Source organism: Calidris pugnax, unplaced genomic scaffold, assembly GCF_001431845.1.
Source record: "Calidris pugnax isolate Ruff unplaced genomic scaffold, ASM143184v1 scaffold41, whole genome shotgun sequence".
In the NCBI taxonomy this organism is placed as follows: Eukaryota; Metazoa; Chordata; class Aves; order Charadriiformes; family Scolopacidae; genus Calidris; species Calidris pugnax.
This window is the reverse complement of record NW_015094509.1, coordinates 5,861,194-5,885,615: the sequence shown is the minus strand read 5'-3', so window position 1 is coordinate 5,885,615 and position 24,422 is coordinate 5,861,194. Positions and strand designations below refer to the sequence as shown.

General features: G+C 42.7%; 1 protein-coding gene across 1 annotated transcript; it reads right to left on the bottom strand.

Annotated features, from left to right (window-relative positions):
* Positions 1-9,688: 9,688 nt before the first annotated feature.
* On the bottom strand, positions 9,689-24,382 carry OSGIN2 (oxidative stress induced growth inhibitor family member 2). Its single transcript, XM_014965652.1, has 6 exons — positions 24,175-24,382; positions 20,868-21,022; positions 16,581-16,717; positions 14,165-14,356; positions 13,432-13,523; positions 9,689-11,520 (listed from the first exon to the last, which is right to left on the bottom strand). The coding sequence occupies exons 1-6, from the start codon at positions 24,216-24,218 to the stop codon at positions 10,473-10,475; spliced, it is 1,668 nt and encodes a 555-aa protein (XP_014821138.1). The 5' UTR covers positions 24,219-24,382; the 3' UTR covers positions 9,689-10,472.
* Between the last annotated feature and the right edge of the window lie 40 nt (positions 24,383-24,422).

The window sequence follows — 24,422 nt, the reverse complement described above, 5'->3', positions numbered from 1 at the left end:
AGTAGCTCCTTGGCATCCTGTTTGGGGAGGCAGAATGGTAGGATCTGAAATCATCTGGTTGATGAAGTTGAATTTAAGTACTCATTAACAAAACTGCTTCCTTTGGCAGGAGCTCAGAGCGTGCAAGTGAGATGAGCTGAGCTGTTTCAAACCACTCTGTTGTGTTTCAGATGTTGAGGAATGGCATCGTGAGGAGATCTGTGTGTCTCAAGCTGGCAGATAAGCTGAATTTAGCATGGTTGCACGGTCTCAGAAAATAATAGGTCTTCAAAAACCAATGTTTCTTCAGGACTGTCTTGGTACCTTCTTGACCAGTTGGTCAAGGACGTTCAGAGTATTTTCTTCCCTGATTCAACACTTGCACCATCAGCTTTCTCTGCAGTTGGGTGCCCTCAAGAGGGGAGGGCACCCTGGAGATGTCCACAGTAGCGCTCAGAAAAAGGAAAGTAAAATCAGCACTTGGCTAAAGATAGACCCATTGTGTGTTTCTGCTTTGGGTGCAACCTGAGGGTGAGAAATAGGTGGCAGTTTGGTTTTTCATCCGGTTGCATCTGCTGTCTGGTTGAGGAGAGGCCTGTGGGTGATGAACCTGAGCCTCTTGCTAGTTCAACGTGAAGTGACACGTGCATCAAAAAAGGGGGTTCAAGAGCTAAACCTCTCTCTCCCCGTTACCCATGGCTTGAATTGTAATTCCGAAGCCCTGGAACAAATCCTACTGATAATACTGAAGCTCTCCTTCCATTTCAGCATAACTTGGTCATGATTTTCAGCTCCAGCCGTTAGAGGAAACATGCTTGTTGGCTGACTGGTTTGGGCCTTCTGTTCCTGGAATTTTGGAGGTAGATGATGAAGGATGTGATGACAGGATCCAAGTCCTGGGAGCCTGAACATCCGTATTTACCTCTGGAACTATTGCATTAACTTCACCTGATGTTTCCTTTATTTTATAAAGCCCTGCTGAGGGGTAACCCCAGGAGGGTGGGGGAGGAGAATCAGAAGGGTAAAAGGGGGAAAACTCACGGGTTGAAATAAAGACGACAGTTTTATCACAGAATCACAGAATCACAGAATCTTCTAGGTTGGAAGGGACCTTAAAGATCATCTTGTCCAACTGTCAACCTAACTGACAAAAATAGACACCCACACAACAAACAAGGAGCATCATCACTAAACCATACCTCCCAGCACTACATCAACCCGTCTTTTGAACACCTCCAGGGATGGTGCCTCAACCACCTCCCTGGGCAGCCCATTCCAATGCCTGAGAACCCTTTCAGTGAAAAAATTTTTCCTAATATCCAGCCTGAACCTCCCCTGGCGCAACTTGAGGCCATTTCCTCTTGTCCTGTCGCCTGTGACTTGGGAGAAGAGACCGACCCCCACCTCTCTACACCCTCCTTTCAGGTAGTTGTAGAGAGCAATAAGGTCTCCCCTCAGCCTCCTCTTCTCCAGGCTGAATAACCCCAGCTCCCTCAGCCTCTCCTCATAAGACTTGTGCTCCAGACCCCTCACCATCTTTGTCGCCCTTCTCTGGACCCGCTCCAGCACCTCAATGTCTTTTTTATGGTAGGGGGCCGAAACTGGACACAGCACTTGAGGTGAGGCCTCACCAGTGCCCAGTACAGGGGGACGATCGCCTCTCGGGCCCTACTCCCCACGCTGTTCCTGACACAGGCCAGGATGCTGGTGGCCTTCTTGGCCACCTGGGCACACTGCTGGCTCATGTTCAGCCGGTGTCCACCAACACCCCCAGGTCCTTTTCTGCCCGGCAGCTCCAGCCACTCTGCCCCCAGCCTGGAGCGCTGCCTTTATAGGTAAAGCAAAAGCTCGGAGCATAAACAAAAGCCATTACCTTTGTATTCTGTGGTTCAGGAGTCTGGCTGCGGGCTCCCTTTGCAGTCTGGGGGGGGCTGGTGCCCCAGGATTTCACCAGTTTTCTGAGAGAACTCGCCTGGCCTTCATTTTTCTTTAGAAGGTTAAAAAAAAAGTTCAGTAGCTCGGGCGTGACATCTAAGGTTTCTTTCATCTGCCTCAAACCACAGCCTGCAAGCATCCCCACCTTTTTGACAAAACGGTGCTCCTCACTTAAAAAAAAAAAAAAAACAACAACATCTAAGCAGAAACTTACCTTCAGATCTTGTTTCTTGCATTTTTGTGCGTGACCCAAAGGTTGGTTGAGGGTTTGTTGGAATTGCTCTTTTCTAGCACGTATTATCTCGGCTCACGCTGCTCGCAGGAAGGAGGTGCACACAAGACATGGACTAAATATATTTTTTTATTAGCAAAGTTTTTAAAATACAGTCTTGCAGCCAGCAGCTTAGCTGGACCCAGTTTAAAGCAGATGGAATTGCTCCTGGCGCCACTAAATCAGAAGGTGGGTGCCGTACTCCTCCAGGACCAACGTGCTCCCTGGCTGCCCAGGGAGGTGGTGGAGTCTCCTTCTTTGGAGACATTCCAAACCCACCTGGACACGTTCCTGTGCAACCTGCTCCGGGTGGACCTGCTTTGGCAGGGGGTTGGACTAGATGATCTCCAGAGGTCCCTTCCCAACCCCATGTGATTCTGTGATGTTCAGTTGAACTCTCACCAGTTTCAGCTGACTTCCCCTCTTTCCTACAGCAGCTGGGGAAACCACTGCCTTTTTTTTTTTTGACTGCCAAGATATTCTCACTGTTGCAGTTTGTTTTCTAGTTCTGTCCCTTCATATCTTTAAGTCTGCCCCTTTTTTTCCTACCCTTAGTCCCCACCTTCTCCCAGAACGGGGGGGCTGCAGCAGGGCTGGTGGAACCTTCACAGTCAGCTTCAGTTTCCTCCATCCCCTGACTTCCTCCAGAGTGCTAAGCCCCCTTCGTTACCTCCATCCCTGCTGTGTCCAAGAGGCTCTGTTCCACGTGTTGACCATCAAACACCAGTTCATAGCCAAGACAGTGGCTGAAGTCTCCACTACAGACCTACCTCCAACCCCCTCCTGGCTCTCCTACGGCCAGTCCATTTTCTACAGGTGATTTCTCAGTCCTTACTCTTACCCTGCCTTCCCCTCTCTAAAACCAGTCCTTGCTCTGTTCCACTTCTTGAATCTGTCCTCCTTCATGTTTGGCCACAGCTGGTGTCTGATTCACAGATGCCAGTTGTGTTCTGGTGGTTGTGGCGTCTCCTTAGAAATTAAGCCAAACGTGGCAACACCCTGAACTGTTCTCCTCACCTTCCTCTTACGATGTGTTGATAACCACCCTCCCCACATTTCAGCAAGACAGGAAAATTTGATTTTGGCTAGCGTTTTTATAACTATCTATCTAGCAACTTTCCCCACCACTTGCTTTAGTGCTCTGCCCCAGCTTGGACCATCAGAATCTCTCAAGCATTGGCTACAGCATGACATAGAATCATAGAATCATTGAGGTTGGAAGAGACCCTTGGGATCATCGAGTCCAACCATCTCCCCTACTCTACAAAGTCCTCCCCTACACCATGTCCCTTAGCACTGCATCTAAACGGCCCTTAAACACAGCCAGGGATGGTGACTCCACCCCCTCCCTGGGCAGCCTGTTCCAATGCCCGACCACTCTTTCGGTGAAAAATTCCTTCCTAATGTTCAATCTAAACCTCCCCTGTTGGAGCTTGAAGCCATTCCCTCTTGTTCTGTCACTAATTACCTGTGAGAAGAGACCAGCACCAACCTCTCTACAGTGTCCTTTCAAGTAGTTGTAGAGAGTGATGAGGTCTCCCCTCAGCCTCCTCTTCCTCATACTAAATAGTCCCAACTCCCTCAGCCGCTCCTCATACGATTTGTTTTCCAGCCCCCTCACCAGCTTCGTTGCCCTCCTCTGCACTCGCTCCAGCACCTCCAGATCTCTCTTGGATTGAGGTGCCCAAAACTGGACACAACACTCGAGGTGTGGCCTCACCAGTGCTGAGTGCGAACCAACATCTTTTCCCTCTTTCTGAACACCACAGCTCTCTGAATGCCTCTTTCTCCCCAGTTTGTAGTTTGTTTTTTTTTTCCATTTAAGAGTTCCCTGCTTCTCCAAACCAAAATAACTGGGTTCTAGGTGATGTTACTCCTTTAAGTCTTTGTTCCATCGTCAAGTTTTCGCCCAGGAAGATGAAACAAGCTTAGCATGCAAACCTTAGGGGGTTTATCATCTTATCAAAGCTGAGGTTTTGCTCACAAGCTGCTTGCAGCTCAGGAGGAGAATCTCTTTCAGCTGGATGTGTTTGCATTGCTCAGCAGAAGAGGCCATGGCCCAAGCACACTCCAGAAAACTGAGGCACCACACGTGGAAACGACGTTTCCATAGGACCTCCAAGTCCTAAACCAAACCCTGAAAGTCCTAGGGGTGTGTTGTGTGTGTGAACAAACAAACAGGTAGATAAATACAAGCCTTATCTCCTTCAGAACTGGAATTCCACAAGCAGCACACCAGAGCTATCAGAGAAATGGGCAAGAGCAGAGTCTGGGCTTTCCAAATCGTGCCGGGTAGATTTAAGGTGGCAGGGTCAGCTCTTGAACAGCACTAACTCAGTGTCCACACACAACCTGGTCCTAGAATCCAAACGGATGAGAAACCAACCATTTCCTTCTCCTCAGAACTATATCAGCTGTGCCTCCTTCTCCTGGCACTGCATCAAGTCTCTCTGCTCCTCTTGTCTCTGGTTTTATATTTATGGACACCTATTTTTTTCTTTATACACCTAATTAAAAACCACAAAGAATGCCAGGATTCCATAATACTTTGCGAATTCCTAAAATGCTGTTCATTTTCTTTCTGCTGGTGCTTCAGTCTCCAGAGGGCAATCACAGAATCACAGAATCTTCTAGGTTGGAAGGGACCTTAAAGATCATCTTGTCCAACTGTCAACCTAACTGACAAAAATAGACACCCACACAATAAACAAGGAGCATCATCACTAAACCAGACCTCCCAGCACTACATCAACCCGTCTTTTGAACACCTCCAGGGATGGTGCCTCAACCACCTCCCTGGGCAGCCCATTCCAATGCCTGAGAACCCTTTCAGTGAAAAAATTTTTCCTAATATCCAGCCTGAACCTCCCCTGGTGTAACTTGAGGCCATTTCCTCTCATCCCGTCGCCTGTGACTTGAGAAAAGAGACCGACCCCCATCTCTCTACACCCTCCTTTCAGGGAGTTGTAGAGAGCAATAAGGTCTCCCCTCAGCCTCCTCTTCTCCAGGCTGAATAACCCCAGCTCCCTCAGCCTCTCCTCATAAGGATCTCATTTCATTCCAGGACCATGAAGCTCCATTTCCTACCGTGGGCAGCACAGGCTGACACACACCGCCAGGGATCTCGGAATAAACAGCCAGGGGAGGAAAATGCAAAATAGATTACCTTAGTCTCCAGAATAAGTCGTTTCAGAAGGATAGAAGAGAGAAGAATATGAAGTCTATTTTTTTTTCCTGATTTTGATGACTGCTGATGACCACTTTGCTGGAGCTGAAATGCTCTGATGTCAGGAAGGGCAAAGCCATCTTTAAAACGGTGCTTAGCTTCACTATAATTACTAAATTATATTATAAATACTTTCCCCCCAATCTTTGTTCCTTACACCAAATTCATCCTTGACCTCACGAGTCCCTGTGTAATTCAAGCTTCAAAAACTAACTGAAACACCGTAATTGTCCCATATTCCCCAAAATACAGTCTTTTTCAATAAAAAAACAGCTTATACTTCAATATCCTCACTTCAAGTTTGTACCCCTAGTGTCACCAAAACCTGCCTTTATCTGTAAATGAGTGTTTTCAGGTATTACAGTTATTTCAAACAAAGCATAGATTTTCTTTCAGGTTGGGTAAGGGGAAAGGGGGAAGTAAATACCCCAAAATCCTATCAGTCGAGGTTCCGTGCTCCCATCTTGCTCTAAACTGGAAAACTAATCCGAAATGATGACAGAACCCCATTACTGTAAGGTTGTAAAATATTATCCAAACTAATTATAAACCTCTTAGCATTTTTTTTGTTCCCTAACTTCTTCAAAATGAACTCATTGCTGTGTGGTTGATAATAAAAATGATAATAAAATTGAAAATAAAATTGCCTGTAAGACGTACCTCTGAGCTAAGCCACCTCTTGCTGGTTAGAAACGTTTGGGAGCTACCACTGTTACAGCGTAAAATTCCGCTCCTACATGAAAATATTTCCTTCCTTTCTCAGAAAACATGGTACCAGAGCAACCAGGTCCCATCTCTTGGCACAACCACCTTCTTCTCCTCCACCCCTGCAGCTTCCGGAGCCAATCAACTGCTTCTGCTTCACACCTTTGTGTCGCGCTTCAGCGGAACTTCAGTTAATAACCAATTAAAAAGAGATGATAGAATCATAGAATTGCCCAGGCCGGAAGGGACCTCCAAAGGCCATCTAGTCCGACCCCCCCGCAGTCAGCAGGGACACCCCCAACTAGACCAGGTTGCCCAGGGCCTCGTCGAGCCTCTCCTTGAATATCTCCAGGGATGGGGCCTCAACCACCTCCCTGGGCAACCTGTTCCAGTGCTCCACCACCCTCACAGTGAAGAACCCTCTCCTCATCTCCAGTCTAAATCTGTTCCCCTCCAGCTTGAAGCCATTGCCCCTCGTCCTGTCACTACAGGCCTGATGGCAACGGGTTGGAGACTAAGTGAAGCTGGTGACACAGGAGGACGGGAGGCCTGCCTCAAAGTTTGGGTTTTAATTTAATTTTGAGTAAGTACTCTGCTTTTCTGGCTCTAGCTTTTCTTTTCACGGGTCTCGAGCTGTGAGAGAAAGAAGCTACAGCCGCCTCCCTCTACAACATTATTTTTCATTATGCAACCATCACTAGGAAATTAATCATTAAAAAAAAAAACCAGGGGCCAGAAGGAAAATAAAAGAGTAAAGCCCAAGGATTCCCTAAGTGCTGAGGACCAGGGACCTACAGCGGGAGGGACACACTTTGGTGTCCCTGATTGGAGGTACAGGCTGCTGCCCCAGGGCAAGGCCTTTTCCTAGGAGAACATCCCATGTTGTTGTCCCCACTCTCTCTGGATTTCTGCGTTTACTCACCAAGGTAAAACCCAAACCTTCCTCTTTGCTAGAAAATGTTTGAAGCAGAAGTCAATCATCTACTGGAAAGCCAAAGAAAGGCTGTGCTGCTTCCTACCGCCCCGTCAGGTGCCTTCATTAACAAGCACTTATTAATAACCACACAGGAAGCAGATCTTTAGAGAAATCTACTAAGGCAAATCTTAGTCCCAGTTCAACAGCTGGATACTACTTAAAAATAATAATAATTTTAGCTAGGACAATTAATCTTAGCTAGGAATTTAGGTAGAAGACATATTTGTCATCAAGAACCAACCCTAAAATAGACGTTTTCCCACTAGTCTATTTAAAAATACACAGTATAAACATCTATAAATCCAAATTAAATTCCTTTCGTTGAAAATTATATTCTTCCTGTCTGTATTTTAGTAATAAAGCTTAAGCTTAAGCATCCTTTTTAAATACATGATGTTTAAAAGCTTCTCTTTCTCACTGAAAGAAGAGCTCAAAGCAGCAGTCTCCCTCCTGGGAACTATAACATGCAGGAAATTTCAATGTTTTCTGGGTTTGGGTTTTTTTTTTTTAATCTGGGAAACAAACTATTTCCCCAAAAGACAACTATTTAGTGCCAACATCTGATCCACAAGAAATGCACTACGGATGATAGAAAGCTTTAGGTAAAACCATCCTAAGGCAAAGCTTGAACTTTTTCATCTCTTCATTATCTCAAAACACCAGAGGAGAGAAACAGAAGTTTCTCTCCAAATCAGAAACCCAAAGGTGAGAAAGCCCAGCTACAACTTTAAACCTAGAAGAAACAGGATGATTTCTTAGTAAAGCTTTAGTTAAAAGAAGTATTTTTGTATTGGCTTAATAAAGATGACCACTGAGAAAATTTCTTTGCCTGACTAAGCGGTCTCATGCAATTTTTTTATTTTATTTTTTTTATCTCAAAAATAAAAAAGGCAGTTAAACCTTGAGGTGTTGCGACAGAGCAGTGAAAGGTGCCTGCCTAATAACAGGACAAAACCCTCTGCTACAAATGTGTGACTACAACACACACACACAGCTCCTTCCGCAGCTGGGGCTAAAGGTTTGGCTGCTTGAAGCTTTTTTTTTCTCCCCTTTTTGCAAAAATAACTGTAAATGGCTTCCTTTGTTCTGTTGGCATTTCAAAGGTTCCCCAGGACAAATGAAAAAGCAGCAACATGCCATGATATGTTGTACCCAGACATTTCTATCGACACCAAACTGAAGGCACCGAATCACAGAGCAGATGTATTCCCAATATATCAACTGCAATAAAGTTGATCAAGTATAATATATAATATAATATACTATAATCAAGTATTCAGCGCTTATAACACCGAGTCTCGGTTTCAATTCTTAGGTATCACAGGCTTAGATTTACATACACACAGCTTCTGCCAAGGAAGGCAAATTGTAGCATCTCAATTCAATTAGGAAGCAAATAAGCCCTAGAATTTAGCATAATTAAAAGCAGCTCAAGTAAGAGTATCAAAAAGCATCTTAACTAGTATTGACAACTCATGGTTACATCCAACCACGGAGCCAATGCAGGTATTAATAGAAACATGGATTCATTTGTTTATTTTTATGCTATTAAGTTGGCTCTAAACTAAAGAGTAGCATCCTTTCATAAATTCCTTTGGACTACCATGGAAAAGGGAGTCATTTTAATCCTTGCAGACTTGGCCTTTTCAATTTCTATGTCCAAAGTCAAGAGGAACTTCCTGGGATGCGTAAAGCCCCAGATGCAGCAGCCCCAGAAGCCCTTCCCTCAGTAGGCACCAGAAACAGGCATTTTTTGCATAAACTGATCTACAACTTACCGAAGGGAGACCACTGGGCACCCAGAGAGCATCAGCAGTTTCACAAAGTCTAAGCCTCATTTCCTTTTTGAAAAAATCTGTTCCAAGTTCTAATACAGAGATTTTCATCATGCAAATATAATGCCTTAAACTAACGTGACTTTCAGCCACACACAAAAATAGCCTCAAACAAACAAACAAACAAACAAATTAATATTAAATAACATCTATTCCATTGCACTTGACCTGAATTAAAACGTTTGGTAAGAAATCAGTTTAAAACCAAGCACTTTTGTCTATTGAGAGTTCCGGAAGGTAAGTTTTTAACTAACTAGCTGTGGCTTCCCTCACTATGGTGAGTAACTCATGAGTGCATTTAGGTAAACTTAACTACTCTACTCATTTAGGTAAACTTAACTACTCTACAACCCAGCAAATGAAATCTAGGTCTTACATTACAGAGCAGAAAAGTGATACTTCAATTCAGAGGTAGTACAAGTGAAGTCTTTGTCTTTCGTATCAAGCTTTAAGATTTAGAGGAACTATGGCATGTTTGTTCTGGGTTTGGTTTATTCTTTAGTTGGCTGGGAGATATAACCCTTTTTCAAGCTTCAAGAACTGCAGGCTAAAATAGTTTTAGTGTCACGTGGTGCTCTAGAAAGAAAAAGACAAGTAACCAATACTTGGTCAAATGGGAGATGACAATCTCTATCACCCACCTTCGTCAGTCAAGTGATCCCATTCAGTTCTCCTGAGCCAGGAAGCAAAAAACCCTTAAGTTTGCTCACGTACTTAATTTTTCAGTAGTATATTAGATATTCATTATATTGACACTGTAATAAGAGCACTTACATCAGTACTTTATTGTTTATGTTAATGAGTATTCTCAGAAATGTACATGTTGCTGTCGGGGAACATCTCCTGTTAGTCTTTCTGCACTCACCCAACTCTAGGCAGAGTGTGAAAAAAACATGAATGGACCCTGTCAAATCATGTGTTAAAAGATTAAATGGGAATGCTTACTCTTTTATTCCAATTATCAAACAGGATAATTTATAAGTGTTGAGGACTACTTCTTGCTTACAGAAATCCTTCTTGTAGCAAAATCCATTTTACTAAGTGCTCATTCCAAGTATTACTATGGCAAATAAATAAAATCCTTGTTTCAAGCAGAAGGCTCCCAATTTGCTCTGGGACCAAGAATCACATTGTAGTAAGCAAGCTTTCTGCTTTTACAAGTTACTTTAATTTCATGGCAAGAATCTTTTGTCACGTTTGACACTAAAGATGTAAAGCCACTCTGGTAGGCCAGAGGAAGTCTGCTCTTTCAGCTGAGCAAGAGATGACAGGCAGGTCAATGTTAAGTTAGTCTCATTTTCTGTTTTATCTGGAAGTCATTCATTCCAGTTAAGTAGTCTCAGTTGTAACAGCAGATCAAATTTTTTTTGTTTTTTGTATTGTGCAAAGGTGAAATATTGTAGTATCAGCATCCTTTACCAAGCGATACAAGCGCAGGTTACTCGTACACAACAGAAATGGGACTGCTACCAACTCTGGCTGTCAGGGAGTGTCCTGTTAGACTACGTCTGGTAACTCTGTATGGGAAAGCTTCTAAAGGCTCATTTATGGTACCCCATCACCTCCTCCATCCCCACCTTCCAGCAATTCCTGTTTCTTCTTTTGTCTTATGGCCAAGCAGCGCGCGATGCCCAGCGCGCCTCCCTTTAAAAACCGCACAAAGTTGTCTCCCACCAGAGGACCCAAAGCAAAGAGGTTGGCTTCTTTGGTGCATTCGTAAGTGTATGGGTCAATCTCTATAGGATTCCCCTTGCACGTGATGGGCTGGTTAGAGTGATGCCCTATGCTATGCCCTTGGTCCTTCAGAAAGAAAAGATTGGGGTGAGAACCTATCAGAACTAAGGCTAGAGAAAACTTGACAATTTTCTTCAGTCCGGAGGCACTCTGAAGAACACATTTCATTTCAGGCTTGAAGGAAAGTACCTTGTGTTCAGGAAAGCTGGTGTAAGCAGAACGCAGACCGGAGTCCACGGGGTGGGACTGAGTACACATCATGTGATAAACCTTATGGTACTCGGGGTAAAGCTTTTTGGGGAGCTGTTGGAAAATGAGGCCGGTGTCGGTAACTCTCCTGCGGAAGACGTGGATGACGGGGATGTTGTTGTTGTGGGCACACAGCACCGCGTCGGCCGCGCTCAGTCCTGCCCCCACAATTAACACGGGGTCTGCCTGCCCACGGAACTGCCCTTTGCTGACAGCAGCTCCAAAGTCAGACACGGAATGGAGCACGAAAGGAAAGTCTTCTCCTTCAACCTGCAGCCGGGCAGGAGAATCAAAGCTGCCCGTGGCCAGAGCCACGTTCTCAGCAAAGAGGCAGAAGGGGACATGAGACCCGTCTGTCGCTCGCTGGTAACCTCTGACTTCCCAGTTTCTCTTAATCAGTGATTTCTGTCCATCTTCCATTTCCAAACGCTGCGTTGAAATACCTTCATCTATTTCACTCCCATCTTCATCCTCCTTTCCTCGGTAAAGCCTGGACACTGACGTTATGTAAACGTTGTCTCTGAAATTCTTCTGGAGGCCCATGACTTTAACGTAGTGTTTATAATACCGAGCTATTTCCTCTGGCATTACTCGATCACTCTTTATATTTCTGAAAGAAAATGGAAGGGCTCCAGTTAGACCTTGGGGCAATTTGAACATCACGTACGACAGTCACAGTTAAGAGCACTGAATCTGCTCTAAATTCAATCATGCATTCAATCTGCTCTCTTGATTCCTGATATACAAAGACAAGGTAACTTTATAAATAGTTGTAAATCTTCACAATGCAAAGGGCTATAGTGATCAACAAATTAAGCAAATGAGGCAAACTCTGCAGCATCACAGTAGGAAGTGTTTCACAAAGCCAGTTTAGCATCGTGGCTGTCAGCAATACAACAGGCTAAACTTGTACTCAGGGAGAATACACTTGCTTAGGATATAATTAATTAAACATCATATTAATTGTTAAGGGCTGATTTTGAAACTCTAGGTTCAATATCTTACTTGACTGAAGTATTCTTTACTATACTTCACAAAAGACCTGTATCCCCCGGATACAGGGAAGTTCAGTATCAAATTAAGTAGCTCCACACCACAGGAATGAAGAAAGCCAAGTGTGACACAGAACCTTAATGAAACTATGTCAACAGGATTATGATGTCCAATAAAAAGCATTTTTGCACTCTAATCCTGGAATTACATCTATGCTTTAGGATGGTTATTGCATTCTCATTTATAAAAAAAGGAGCTGAAAATGTAATTATTTTGAACAGGTGCATGAATTTTGCTACTTCTTCAGAAGTAGGCTCTAGGAAGAAGGCAAAAGAAACAGTAGTGAACATGAGGATTGCCACTGAATTAAGCTTAAAAGAATTTTTGTAAGAAATTGGATAATAGCATATGTACTTTGAAATGTTCAGGTTACTCTGCTGAAAATCCTGATGAGCCATTTATTGAAGAGGATAACGTGACAGTGTGACACCTGTGACAATGACTCTTCGGAAACTATTTTACACGACTGTAAGTTTTCATTATCAATACTTTTAAATATGTTTGTTTAATTGTAGCATGGCAGGTCAGCATTTCTGTTTTTAGTATTGTTGAAAACTGTAATATAAACAAATTAGCTTCAGATAATAAGCAGCTTATGGGATTTCAGTTAATAAGGAGGCAAGATTACTGCGCTTATCTAAGAATGCGATTAAAGAACAAAGGTATGGTTTCTTCACTACAAGTGTCCTGAAATGAGTAACAGTCTGCCCTTAAAGACATATGCCCAAGGAAATCTACTTCTTCTTTTGCCCTATGTGGTAGAAGAACAACTTCCTTTGATTTTGCTAGAGCGAAGTCAGGAAAATTAGATTTTTTTTAAAAAAGCTTCTGTAGAGTGTTCCTATGTTCATCTGCTGACAGATCTTTATGAACTAATTGTGTAACTGAAGCAAAAACAGTGAGCTTAGAGAAGAAACATTACTATCTTGTATAAGTTTTTTTCAAGAAACTACTAGAAAATAACATTTGGAAATACTGAGTTATGCTCTTAAAATTAAAATTCATAGATAGTAACATGTCAGATGCTGCAGCTTTGCCTGTAAAAGCAAATACTGAAATATCCAACTTCTGGATTACAAGCACGCTGGTGTGCACAGCCACTTCAGTTGCATCCACGCTGAAAGAGGAACTTCAATCCTTCTGTAGATTTTAAATTCCTCCCTCAATCTTCCCCTCAACTCTGACCAAAACTGCTTACAGTAACAGTGCTTCCTTGTGAAATGCCACTAACACACACACACACACACGTAGGCTTTCCATGCACTCAGCTACTCTGGCTGCCCATTGTCCTTTTTCTTTCACAGAGTACACCCAGCAGAATAATTTCCAGTGCCATCAGGCAATTTAATAAACAAAACAAGAAGAAGCCCTCCCCTGAACAACGAAGTCTGAATGTTTTCCAGTTCTTAATGTTATCTGGATTCTTAGAGCAACCAGGTTTCCCAGATCCATGATGCAGTGTCTTTACCTGCGTTTGCTGGCTGCCCACTCCTTAAAGGTGAGCCCAGGCAACTCCATCCAGTCTCCAAAACTGATGGTTAGCATAGAGCCTTCCATGGACTGTGGAGGAAAAAAACAAAAAAAAAAGATGCATGACCAGATATATTTCAAATGGATCTATTCACCTAAAAGGCAGTGAAATTCTTCTCGTTGTACTCAGAGCAATAAAATACCAGAACATCACCTCACACCAGGACGTTACACCAAGCGCCGATGAACTAGATTCACGTTACAGTTAGATGTGATTTTAACAGGCAACTGCCTGATCTAATAAAGGAGAAGATGAAGAGGCAACAAACAAAAAGGAAACAAAAAGCAAGTTGTTTAAAATACAAAACAAGAAGAAAAAAAAAAAGTGAAACCAACAGCATATGAACAAATTTAGATTTTAGATTTAGTATAAAAGCACCTGGAAACAACACAGACAACAGAAAAAAGTCATAGAAAATAGTCTTCGTTACAATTCATTAAATTTAAACTAATAAAAACCCACGTAAGACAGCAGTCATGGTCACAACTCCCTAAAGGAAGGGCAACTTCTTCCTTCCTTTCTCATCTACCCAACAAATGTTGGCTTTGGTAACTGAGCAGCTGAAACTGCAATTGCCATTGCTATCTAAAACAGCCTTAGGTAGGAAGAAAAACTCCAAATTACAAAATTATCAAATTACCCTGCAAGCGATAACGAAATTTTTACTCACATGCCAAGCCCCACCAGGTGGTCCTTTACCAAGCACTATATGGGGAATATAATGATGTTGTTCCAGCTTCCAGTGCAAAACTGGTGGGTAGTCATACCCAAAGTCAGCGTCGGGATGAAGCAAGGTATCAAAAAGCACCGCAACTGGGTTTGAAGAGCGTCCTTCGAGGCCTTCAGACAGGTACTCCAGATCCTGAAGTAGGAAAGAAAGCTGTAAGTTCATGTAACTTGTACTGTTCTTCATGCTATTCTGATGTACAGAAGTTGAATTGCAACAGAAAGCACAATTAGTTCACGTTGCATTTTAAGTAGAAGCATTTAAAGGTAGACATTTGATCAAAACACGTCCCAGAAATAACTGCCATGATTCAGTTCCTCTATAACTCTGAGTAATACATTTCACTCATTTAAAAATTATACATTAATAACACAGTGATACCAGAGCAGGTCAGTGGCTGAAATTCATTGTAGAAAAAGAAATATAGGGACAAACAGTCAGAGATACAAGCAACTTAAGAACATTTATATTTATAGATAGCAGACACTGTTTTTAACAAAGAATTGCTAGTATTTCTAGGAGCTCCATTTTAATAAAGCAAAATCTGAATCTAAAATCATTAAGTTTTAAAGATCAAGTAGAAAAAGCTCCTTTGACAGCTCTTAAGTAGTTGCAACACTAACTTTATTATATTTTGACGTAATGGAGGTATTACAAGTATTATTTAAAAAAAATAATTAAAACTAAGCTTATTTTACAAAGCAGTTGAGAACAATTTCTAGAATTTTATAAAATGTTCACATTTCAGCATCTATTAACCAGTCAGGTTCTAAAAAATTCACAAGGCAATCACAAATATGTGAAGAAAAAAATAGATTTTGAAGAAAGAATTGGCCATAAGGCCAATTTTTACTGACAGAGACAGGACAGTTTAGTTTCCTAAACTGGGAAAATCTGAGGGGGTCAGGGGAGGATGAAGTCTGTGAAACACCTGTAGCCAAAAGCTTGGGCAGTTTACTCTTACCCCCAAAAAAATAAACCTTGAGACTTAAGGTTAAAATTACATGCAAACAGCTAAGCACCAAAACAAACAAACAAAAGAAAAAAACCCCACCCAAAACAAAAGCCAAAGCCAAACAACACCTACTTCCTCATTACAAACACATATGCATTTTTTGTATTCCAAACAAATTAGTCACAGAGGCAATCAGTTAGTCGATAGCATTATGAGTAATCCATCAGGAGTAGGGTGAGGGGAGTAGAAAACAATAACATGGCAAACAGATGGGTAAGTGGGGGGGAAAAAAAATAATGGAGAAGATTTAACTAATGAATCAGACAGAAAAATTGGATGTGTACCAGGGTAACAAATACAGCACAAGAGCAATTGTGAGCACAACACAAACACTGAAGGATGCACACTATTCAGAAAAGAAAAACGTTTAGAGAGAGGATGTATGTCCCTAAGGTTAGTAAAAAAGAAGTCTTAATGAGAATTGTACTACTCAGGAAGTTTTTAACTTGAAGAACGTTAGCAGCATTTGTTCTTTGATGGTAGTGCCCAAACATCCTAGGACCTGAAAGCTGGAAGTCCCACATCAGCTACTCACTGACCAAGTGGTGCTTTAGACACTCTTGGCAAGTAGTAAAAACACAACAAAGGGCAGATTGTAAAACCAAAAAAATAACACAAACAAAAAGCCCTTAAGAACCACAAAACCACCACACGCCCGAGGATTGGACCTAACAGTCATGAGTTGATTCTATTTAAATTAACAGAAAAACAAAATAACTTCTTAATGCATTAGAAATAGGGTTAGGAAAGTAGGCTGGTTTTTCACAATGCAATCTGCAAGGTTTTTTTGGATAAGCAGTTCTTAAAATGCCCTGCTTTTCATCTGAAGTGCCCTACATGTAATTTGTTACAAGCCACTGCAGAAGGTGTATAGCCACACAGTTACTGAGCTTTACTGTGACCTCTAATTCTTTGTGGGGTGAGAATATTAAGCCTTTTCTTGTCTATGGCACTATTTATGTTAGAATTGTCTAGGTTGGAAGGGACCTTAAAGATCATCTAGTCCAACCATCAACCTAACTCTGACCAAAAAAAAAAATAAGTAAGAAATAAGCAATAAAAAAAACCAAACAAATAAAACCACAACACTAAACCATATTCCTGAGGACCACGTCAACCCGTCTTTTGAACACCTCCAGGGATGGTGCCTCAACCACCTCCCTGGGCAGCCCATGCCAATGCTGGATAACCCTTTCCGTGAAGAAATGTTTCCTAATATCCAATCTAAGCCTCCCCTGGCGTAACTTGAGGCCATGTTAGTTGCAAAAGCATTTTAAACAGGATCATTTCATCATCCAGCTTGCAGTAGGAAAAGATCTAGCCAAGATGGCAACCCAAGCTTACCTGATCAACAATGGACAGATGTCGAGCTTCTTCTAATTTGGTATGTAGGATGGGGTTGGGGTGTATCGCTTCAGGAGATAAATATGGCCTGTAGCCAGAGAGCAGGTAAGACAGACAAATTCCCGAAGGTCCATTTCCTATTAAAATAAGAAGTTACTGCTTCAGTAAAAACGTCAATAATCTCAAGTTTGTTAAGTCACTAAATAAGCAGCAATAAAATCATACTAAAGTAGTATAACCCAATACTGTCCTGATTCAAAGCAGCTTATAAACTTCACAGTAAAATAAAGCCTACCACAGCAACTTCCTCCAAAAAAAACCCAAAAAACAACTGAGCAATTTTTTTTTCTGATAACAAGAAATGTTATGTATGGCTGTTTACACCACAAAGTAAAATGCACATCAAGGAGTTTTGTAATTTAGCATGTCAAATTCACTATTCTTGTGTGAAAACAGTCCAATGGATAAGATCTGGTCTGCCTGCCATCAGAGTGATATCTGAATATTATTGCCATCTTAGAATTTTGTGGTCCCATTTGGACTGTGCACTGTAAAACACAGAAGAGAACGACAAATCCCAAGCACACGCTCTTCAGGTCTGCCCATAAAATAAAAGGAAGAAAGAGACAGGCTGAAAGCTGAAGACTGCAAATCAGATGAGAAGCCACAGCCACAACACAACAGCAATATAAAAGCTGAGCAAAGACAGATGCAGTAGATTAGTAGTAAAACCCAGGAAACTCATAAGACCACATTCACCATTCAGCAACAACGCAAATTCAAACATCTTTCTATATACTTTTTGTAGCATTTTATAATTCATATATGTTCATCACCGCAATTTTAAGAGAGTAACTTATTTTCAAAATATTATTAAAGGAGTGAAATGGATGGGACCAAAATGTTACCATAAGAAAATTATTTCTATTTATTTGACTAGCATTAAACAAAGCAGTGGATCATATTTGTAACATGCAAATACAGAAGTAATGTTCACGTTGCAAAGTCAGATACTAAACGCTAGGGAAAGCTCAAATCCAAAAGTATGATACAGAATTTAAACATGTGACTATGTACTGTTATTTCCATAGTTCCTCTTCCTCATTAACTGAATGAAAAGCACAGTGTTCTCCTAATGAGGCACTATTCAGTATTTTGTCTTTGTTTTCCATCTAGAGCAGCACACATGGTATTTACCACATGCTATTCAAATTCTGGGCTAAAGTTACTAATTTATTCATGTTTTCACATAGCACTCATTGTTAGGATGTTAGCTCTTCCTGCCGGTTCAACTCTTGATCTCAAGAAGCCACCCATCGTTTCCTGGTACCCATCACCTTTGCAGACACTATTTCCATCACCTGTTAAAAATCCCACTTCTCTAAAGCCTGTCTCTTCTCCCTTTTCTGCTTTCCCAGTGCCCAAATCCCCCCATCAGAGTTTGCTGAGACCTTGTTCATTCCCACTCTCTTTATGCAGCAGATCTCCTTTTCCTCAGCACCTTAAAGCACTGGAATAAGACTGCCTAGAAATGCCACGGATTGCCATCGTAGGGATCTTCAAGACAGCTAAATCCAAAGTCTGTAATAAAAGGTTTAAATATTGGTGATCCTGCCTATATCACCTCCCACCCCACTTTGATTCTTTTGGACTTTTTTTTTTTTCGACTTTTTGGACTTTTGCCATTTACAAAAAAGACCATAAAGAGCGTAAGGGAAGCATAAAGGAAGCTAGTCCACCATGGAAAGAGAAAAATGCATGCCATATCCCAAGATGCCATGCTAAAGATTATTCCTACTGCTTAAGACTAAAAAGAACCAAATGGGTAACAAAAGTTGCCGAAACAAAGGCTGGGAAGGATGAAGGAAATTACCAAGGATGGGCTTATGTTAAGGTGAATTACTGAGCTCCTCAGCCACTCCCCTGGGACCACCCGGAGAACTGATCCAAAACCCAGTTCTTCTTCTTTGAGCAGACTGAGGCCAAGGGAAAGAAATTATTCCCTTGTGGACACGATCTCAAGAACGCCCAAGATGAAGGTTCAGCTGCAAGGTCTGCAATTAGACTTGCTATGATTTTCTCAGAAAATTCTTGGCGGGGGTGGGGGGAACCTAAAACAACAAACTTTTTGAAATGAGAAATTTATACCTGAGGATATTGCCCTTTATTTACACACAATGCCTCCAATAACTGCTCTGATCACAACTCAGAGATATTATTACTACACAAACTTTAGATATACAATCAATATACCCCCAAATCCCATGGCCCTGTTCGTTTAAGGAGCAGTTAATATTTTGTTTCAGCAGCAGCAGAAGCTTCTCCTGATCCACAGTAAACTACCATACAATCCTCCTGACATGATGTGTCTAAATTTAAAGCAAATAATCAACTTCAAACATCATAACAGTCTCGTTATTTGGATGAAAATTTAAAACATTGTGCTTGTACAGTAATGATCAAAACTAGTGCAGAAGCTGAAAGTGTTCAGCATAGAAACATCCTCTAGACTCAGAGCCCCAGCATGAAATTCTTCAATCCCAACTCATTCAAATGGAATGTATCCACTTCTTTCCCATTTCTTGAAGATAGGTCTAGCACAAAAGTTACTTAATATTACCACAGTAGCTTAGTACTTTATGCAGAACTGCAGTACAATAGAACAAACCTAGAATTAAATCTTAAATTGGGCATCGCACGGGGGGAAAAGGGGATGGTGCAAGTTAAAGAAAGGGGAATACAAGTTATTGCTCCATCTTGAAGTTACCTGCTTACACATGTGCCGTCTTTTGCTTTCTGATTAACAAAACAGTGCAATAAGATGATGGCAGCACTAGGAAGCTAAACCTTTAACTCCAGCTATACAGGAATTGCATGGTAAAGATTAAACCACTAGTGAGCACGTGCATATGTGTGTGTATACATGGAGAGGGATGAAAACTGTTTTTGCATTCTTCTACTATGCAGTTAAATCATTTTAGATCCCTTTAAGGCTCTTCAGACAGCCAATGAATTAGTGCTAACAGCCTGCCAATAGAGAAGATAACTTCTTAAGTGTCTCAAATGTATCTGTGAAAAAGCATTTAGGCAACGTTTGTGTTTTTTTTTCCAAGGAGACCTAGTCAAGGCAGCTGTGTTTGGTGTCAGCGCACGAAGGGCGCTCTAGGCAAAATAAGTATTGAGCACAGGTATTTGCATAATGTATATTTGCAAAACTAAACAGTGAAAACTTGAGTCATTAACCATATGGCGAACCTATCCTAAGGTTGACAAAACGCCAGGGAACTGTTGCTCTCCAACTACGATGCAGAACTCAGCGAGTGATTCATGTCTGTCACGACCACGTAAGTCTCTTACACGAGGGCTATTTTAAGCTGTGGTGGAGAGAGCTTTGAGAACAGGCCCTGCACAAACACCGGGCTTCCCAAGCTGTGGATACATTCTGTGGAAACATCATTCACCCTAATTTTTGCTTGTCTGCAGGTATACAGTTAAAGCTGTTGGTTTGTTGTAGTCCCAACAGCTTTGGACTAGATTATTGCAAACCTCCTTTACTCCAGATCTTTTCTTTATCCCCTCATCAAGTCATGGCGGTAAGGAGCTGGTGACCAGCTGGTGCTGAGAAACCTTGGCCCCATACAAATCATCCTGGCACTCTCAATTAAGCTGTGTGTGTTAAGGAGCCTGCTCCCCCTGCTATACTGCCATCCAGCAAGATTTTACAAGTACAAGCCTTTAACTATTTAACTAAGACTACAATTTATTGTTTTAAACAGGTTGAATTGACTTGGACTCATTCTGGAAAAGATGGCACAATATTCAGCCATTAGTGATGGATGCAACAAAGAAAAAGGCAATTACTGAGAGAGTTTAGCCCCCAACCAACATACAGCACACACCTGACATAATGCTTTTCACTGTCACATCCGACCCCACACATTTCTATTGTGGACATGGACAACCTCCATGCAACCTGAAGAAGACATACCACCCTACACGATCAACACCAGAAGCAAACCAGTTCTTCTTTGAAGGCTCAGGTATCTGCTGCCAAGTAACGCGTCTCGTTTTGTCAAAGCACGATTTGAATTCCAATATACTCAACTAGCAAGTCCCTTAGCATCATTTTATGGTACTGTTGTTAATCATACCAACTGCATTACTCTAATAAACTTCCTCACTGTAAGGATGCTAAGCATTAGTTAGTTAGCGATGAATGACTTCACACAGCAGGTCTATAAAGGCAACACCAGTGACACAGACTCTTAAAAAAGCGAAAAAACTCACCTATTATTACTACAGGCAGAGTAAGGAGGGAGTCCCCAGGCAGAACAGTTTCTTCTATTAAAGGCATTCTTTTAATCTTCCTCCCAAGGCTGTCACCAAAATACTGGACGAAGGAATTCAAAAGCTGTCCTTCAGTTTCAGGGCTGCTGTAACTTCTAATGAAGAAGGACAGATGAGAGAAAACTAAAATGAAACAGTTGAAATGTTGTCAGAACAGTCTCTTCAAAAATAAAGCTTCTTTTGCTGCTTTATTTTAAGAGCTATGGAATTGGCAAAAAACCACCACTAAAACTGATATACTCCATCCAATCTATAAAATTTTACTCTTTGGCACAGCTTTTCTAACAGAAGATTTTATTATTTTTTTTTAAAGTCCATCTTCTAGAAAGCGTACAGAAGGATAACAAAAAGGCACAGATGGCTCTGCAGAGATGCAGATTTCTAATTTCGGTTCATACAAAGCTGAAGTATAACCAACAAGCATTATTTTGATCCCCCGCACAGCAGAACTCGTTCCTCATTATCCTTATCAAAACAGGCGAGACACACACGCTGCCAGCCAATTAACAACATTAAGGCCAGCCAAAGGCTGAAGGAGCAGCGACGGCACAGCAGCCGTTCGCATCCCTTCCTACCTGCTGAGCAGCACGGTGGACTTTCCCCTCAAGAAACCTCTCTTTGGGTAGAAGTCGGGCTGGTTGAAGGCAGAGAAAAGATCCCTGTACGCCCCAGAAACAGCCTGTTTTAGCAGTGTTAAAAGAAAACTTTTCGTAACAGGAATTACCACACGGCCAGGTCCGCTACTGCGCAGCAGACTGCTTTCACCCCCAGGCATTCTCCTGGATGTCTCCCTTCTTCCCTGCAACATCTAACTTAGGTGCATCTCATAACTCTTCACCATCTAGACTATGAAGGCTTATTTGATATTGTTTGCTGTTTAATTATTTAGGAGCACTTTCTGAAGCTTTTCCAGGTCATTGAAGAAGCACGCACTATCAGTTTGGCTAGAAAGGCAGAGGCACATTAAAAATAGTCTGTTATTGGCAGTTATTTTATTAACCCTTCAAAATAAAGATGTAACAACTTTTTAATTAATAATACCCTAATCAACCTAGAATCATAGAATCATTGAGGTTGGAAGAGACCCTTGGGATCATCGAGTCCAACCATCTCCCCTACTCTACAAAGTCCTCCCCTACACCATGTCCCTCAGCACTGCATCTAAACGGCCCTTAAACACAGCCAGGGACGGTGACTCAACCACCTCAACCTAAACATTCTTCTCTTTACAAACACAGTTTTACTTATGAGGTTATTTATTTCCTAAGATTCTGCATTCTAGTATTTCAGGAATTATTTTCTAAACAGAACCAAAAGCACGAGGCAGGATCCAATTCCCACAGCCTTCAAGAAGCCACGTACGCTCCACACCACCTCAACTCCCACCAGGACTGAGGGTTCTGCTACGGATTTCAAAAGCCCTTCCTCGATGGGCAAGTCTGAAGCAAACTAGAGACAGAGCTGTACAGTAATAAGAGCCCTGGCACATAGTGTACTACATCTCTGTGATGCTTATTTCCTTGTTAAAAAGGGTGGGGAGCTATTCTGAGGTTGTATCTATTTCAGAAAGCAAGTATTCAATGTCTGTGTTTCCTGTACTACGACAACAACAAAAAAAAAAAGTTTGCAAATGACGTCCTTACTGTTTGATTACAGCTGCACACCAGCCCTCTGTGATCTTGGAAGATGCATCACGTAGATGAACAGGAGGCAGAGAGAAGATATCTAATTATCATACTGCTTTTTTCACCTCCGCTTTTAGATAGGCACAGGCAGACTATATTATTTTCCAGCCTTTGCTCAGAGTTAACTAAGGCAATACCACCCTACTCTTTGCAAAAGAGAGGCTTAAAGGGAGCACGTCTGTTTCACCGTGGTTTTAATACACTTACTGGGCTAGATGGAAGATAAAAAACCAAAAGAAACATTTCAAAACCTCTTTTATGGGCTACACACACGGTGCCGTAGTCTACAAAAGAATCTTTAGCACTAAAAACGTGGCTTTGGTGCAGCTTAGATAACATATCACAAACTATCCAACTGCTTCAGCACAGCAGCATCTAATTTTGCACAGAAACGCCCGCATACAACATGCAGTTTCGCAGCTATTTTGCATAAGAAACCCATGAAGGACCGTTGTTGTGAGGAGCACCTTCCTCCTTTGCAAGAGCATCATTCCACAACTCGGCAAGACCTTAAGTTAGGGGGCCACCATCTTTCCCTCCTCCCAAACATCACCAAAAAGCCACCAACCAAGCAGCGGAAGTTTTCATCTTGACAAAACTCACAGCGAACAGCTCTGCAGGGGGTGGGGATTTGGGAAAAAATATCGATGACTCTAGTCCTGCAGAGATGGAAGTGGGCACAGAGATGAGTCGGTTCCAAAGCCGGGGCTGAGTTTACCTTCTGCTGGTCACACCAAACGACCCCAAAAATTACAGTCGGCTAAACACCTACATCTTTTTATTTATTTCCTTTTTTTTTTTGTTTTTCAGTTATTTTTTAATTGATGGGGAAAACCCACGAAGAGAAGAAACTCAGCGCACACATAAACGCTTTTGACCACTTCGTAAAAGAAAATAGTATTTTTTTTTTCACGATAACAGTCTTGATTCGCTGCAAGTTATTAAAATAAGAGGTGCCTTTTTCAGGTAGCGGCTTTGAAAGATCCTAGAATTCCCTACATAGTTTTAGAAGAAAAAAAAAAAAAAAAAAGAAAAAAAAAAAGGAAGAACTGACTAGAGTGGGCGGGTAACAGAAAACCCGTTATATAAAAGGAATTTTAGATCTCAAACCGATCAAACTGAACACTGTCGGATCGCTGAGGGGTTGGGGGGTGGGGGGGTGCCCGTGTGTCTGTGTCAAGTGACGGCGGAGAGCGATGTCCCCCCTCAGGACCGGGGTCGCCGCCGCCAAACCCAGCATCATCATCATCAGCCGCCGCTTCCCCCCAGCCCCGGGGAGCGCCTCGGCGCTGCCCAAGGTCACCGAGGAGCATTCCGGGGCCGCCACCTCCATCCCCCTTCCCTCACCGTGGACCTCCACCTCCATCCCCCTTCACCGGGGGCCGCCACCTCCATCTCCCTTCCCTCCCCGGGGGCCGCCACCTCCATCCCCCTTCCCTCACCGGGGACCGCCACCACCCGGCAGCCCCGCGGAGGCCGCAGCAGCGGCCGCGCTCCCCGCCTCATCCCCCGGAGCCCCTCACCGGCCCTGAGCCGCCACCCTTCCTTCCCCGCCGCCTCACCTGAAGTGGCCGGCCAAGGCGCAGCGGCAGCACCACACGGGCATGGGGGGCGGCCGGCAGGGCCGGTGATGAGGCTCCGGGCCCGGGGGGGGAGGACACGCCGCTCCGCAGCTCCCGCTCCTCCTCCTCCTGTCGCCGCCGCCACACTGGGGCCCCGGCGCCGTCCCTCCTCCTTTGCTCACATGCGGCAACGGGTCACACACGGGAGGAGGAGCCGCCGCCAGCACCGGGAGGGAGGAGATGAAGGG

What these genes read in the sequence shown, in the direction of transcription:
- OSGIN2 (XM_014965652.1), bottom strand. Translation starts at nt 24,218, where the DNA reads ATGCCCGTGTGGTGCTGCCGCTGCGCCTTGGCCGGCCACTTCAG. An exon ending in TCTGCCTGTAGTAATAATAG is followed by an intron (nt 16,718 to 20,867) that starts GTGAGTTTTTTC and finishes TTATTTTAATAG; the next exon opens with GAAATGGACCTTCGGGAATT. An exon ending in CACCTGGTGGGGCTTGGCAT is followed by an intron (nt 13,524 to 14,164) that starts GTGAGTAAAAAT and finishes TTTCCTCCACAG; the next exon opens with TCCATGGAAGGCTCTATGCT.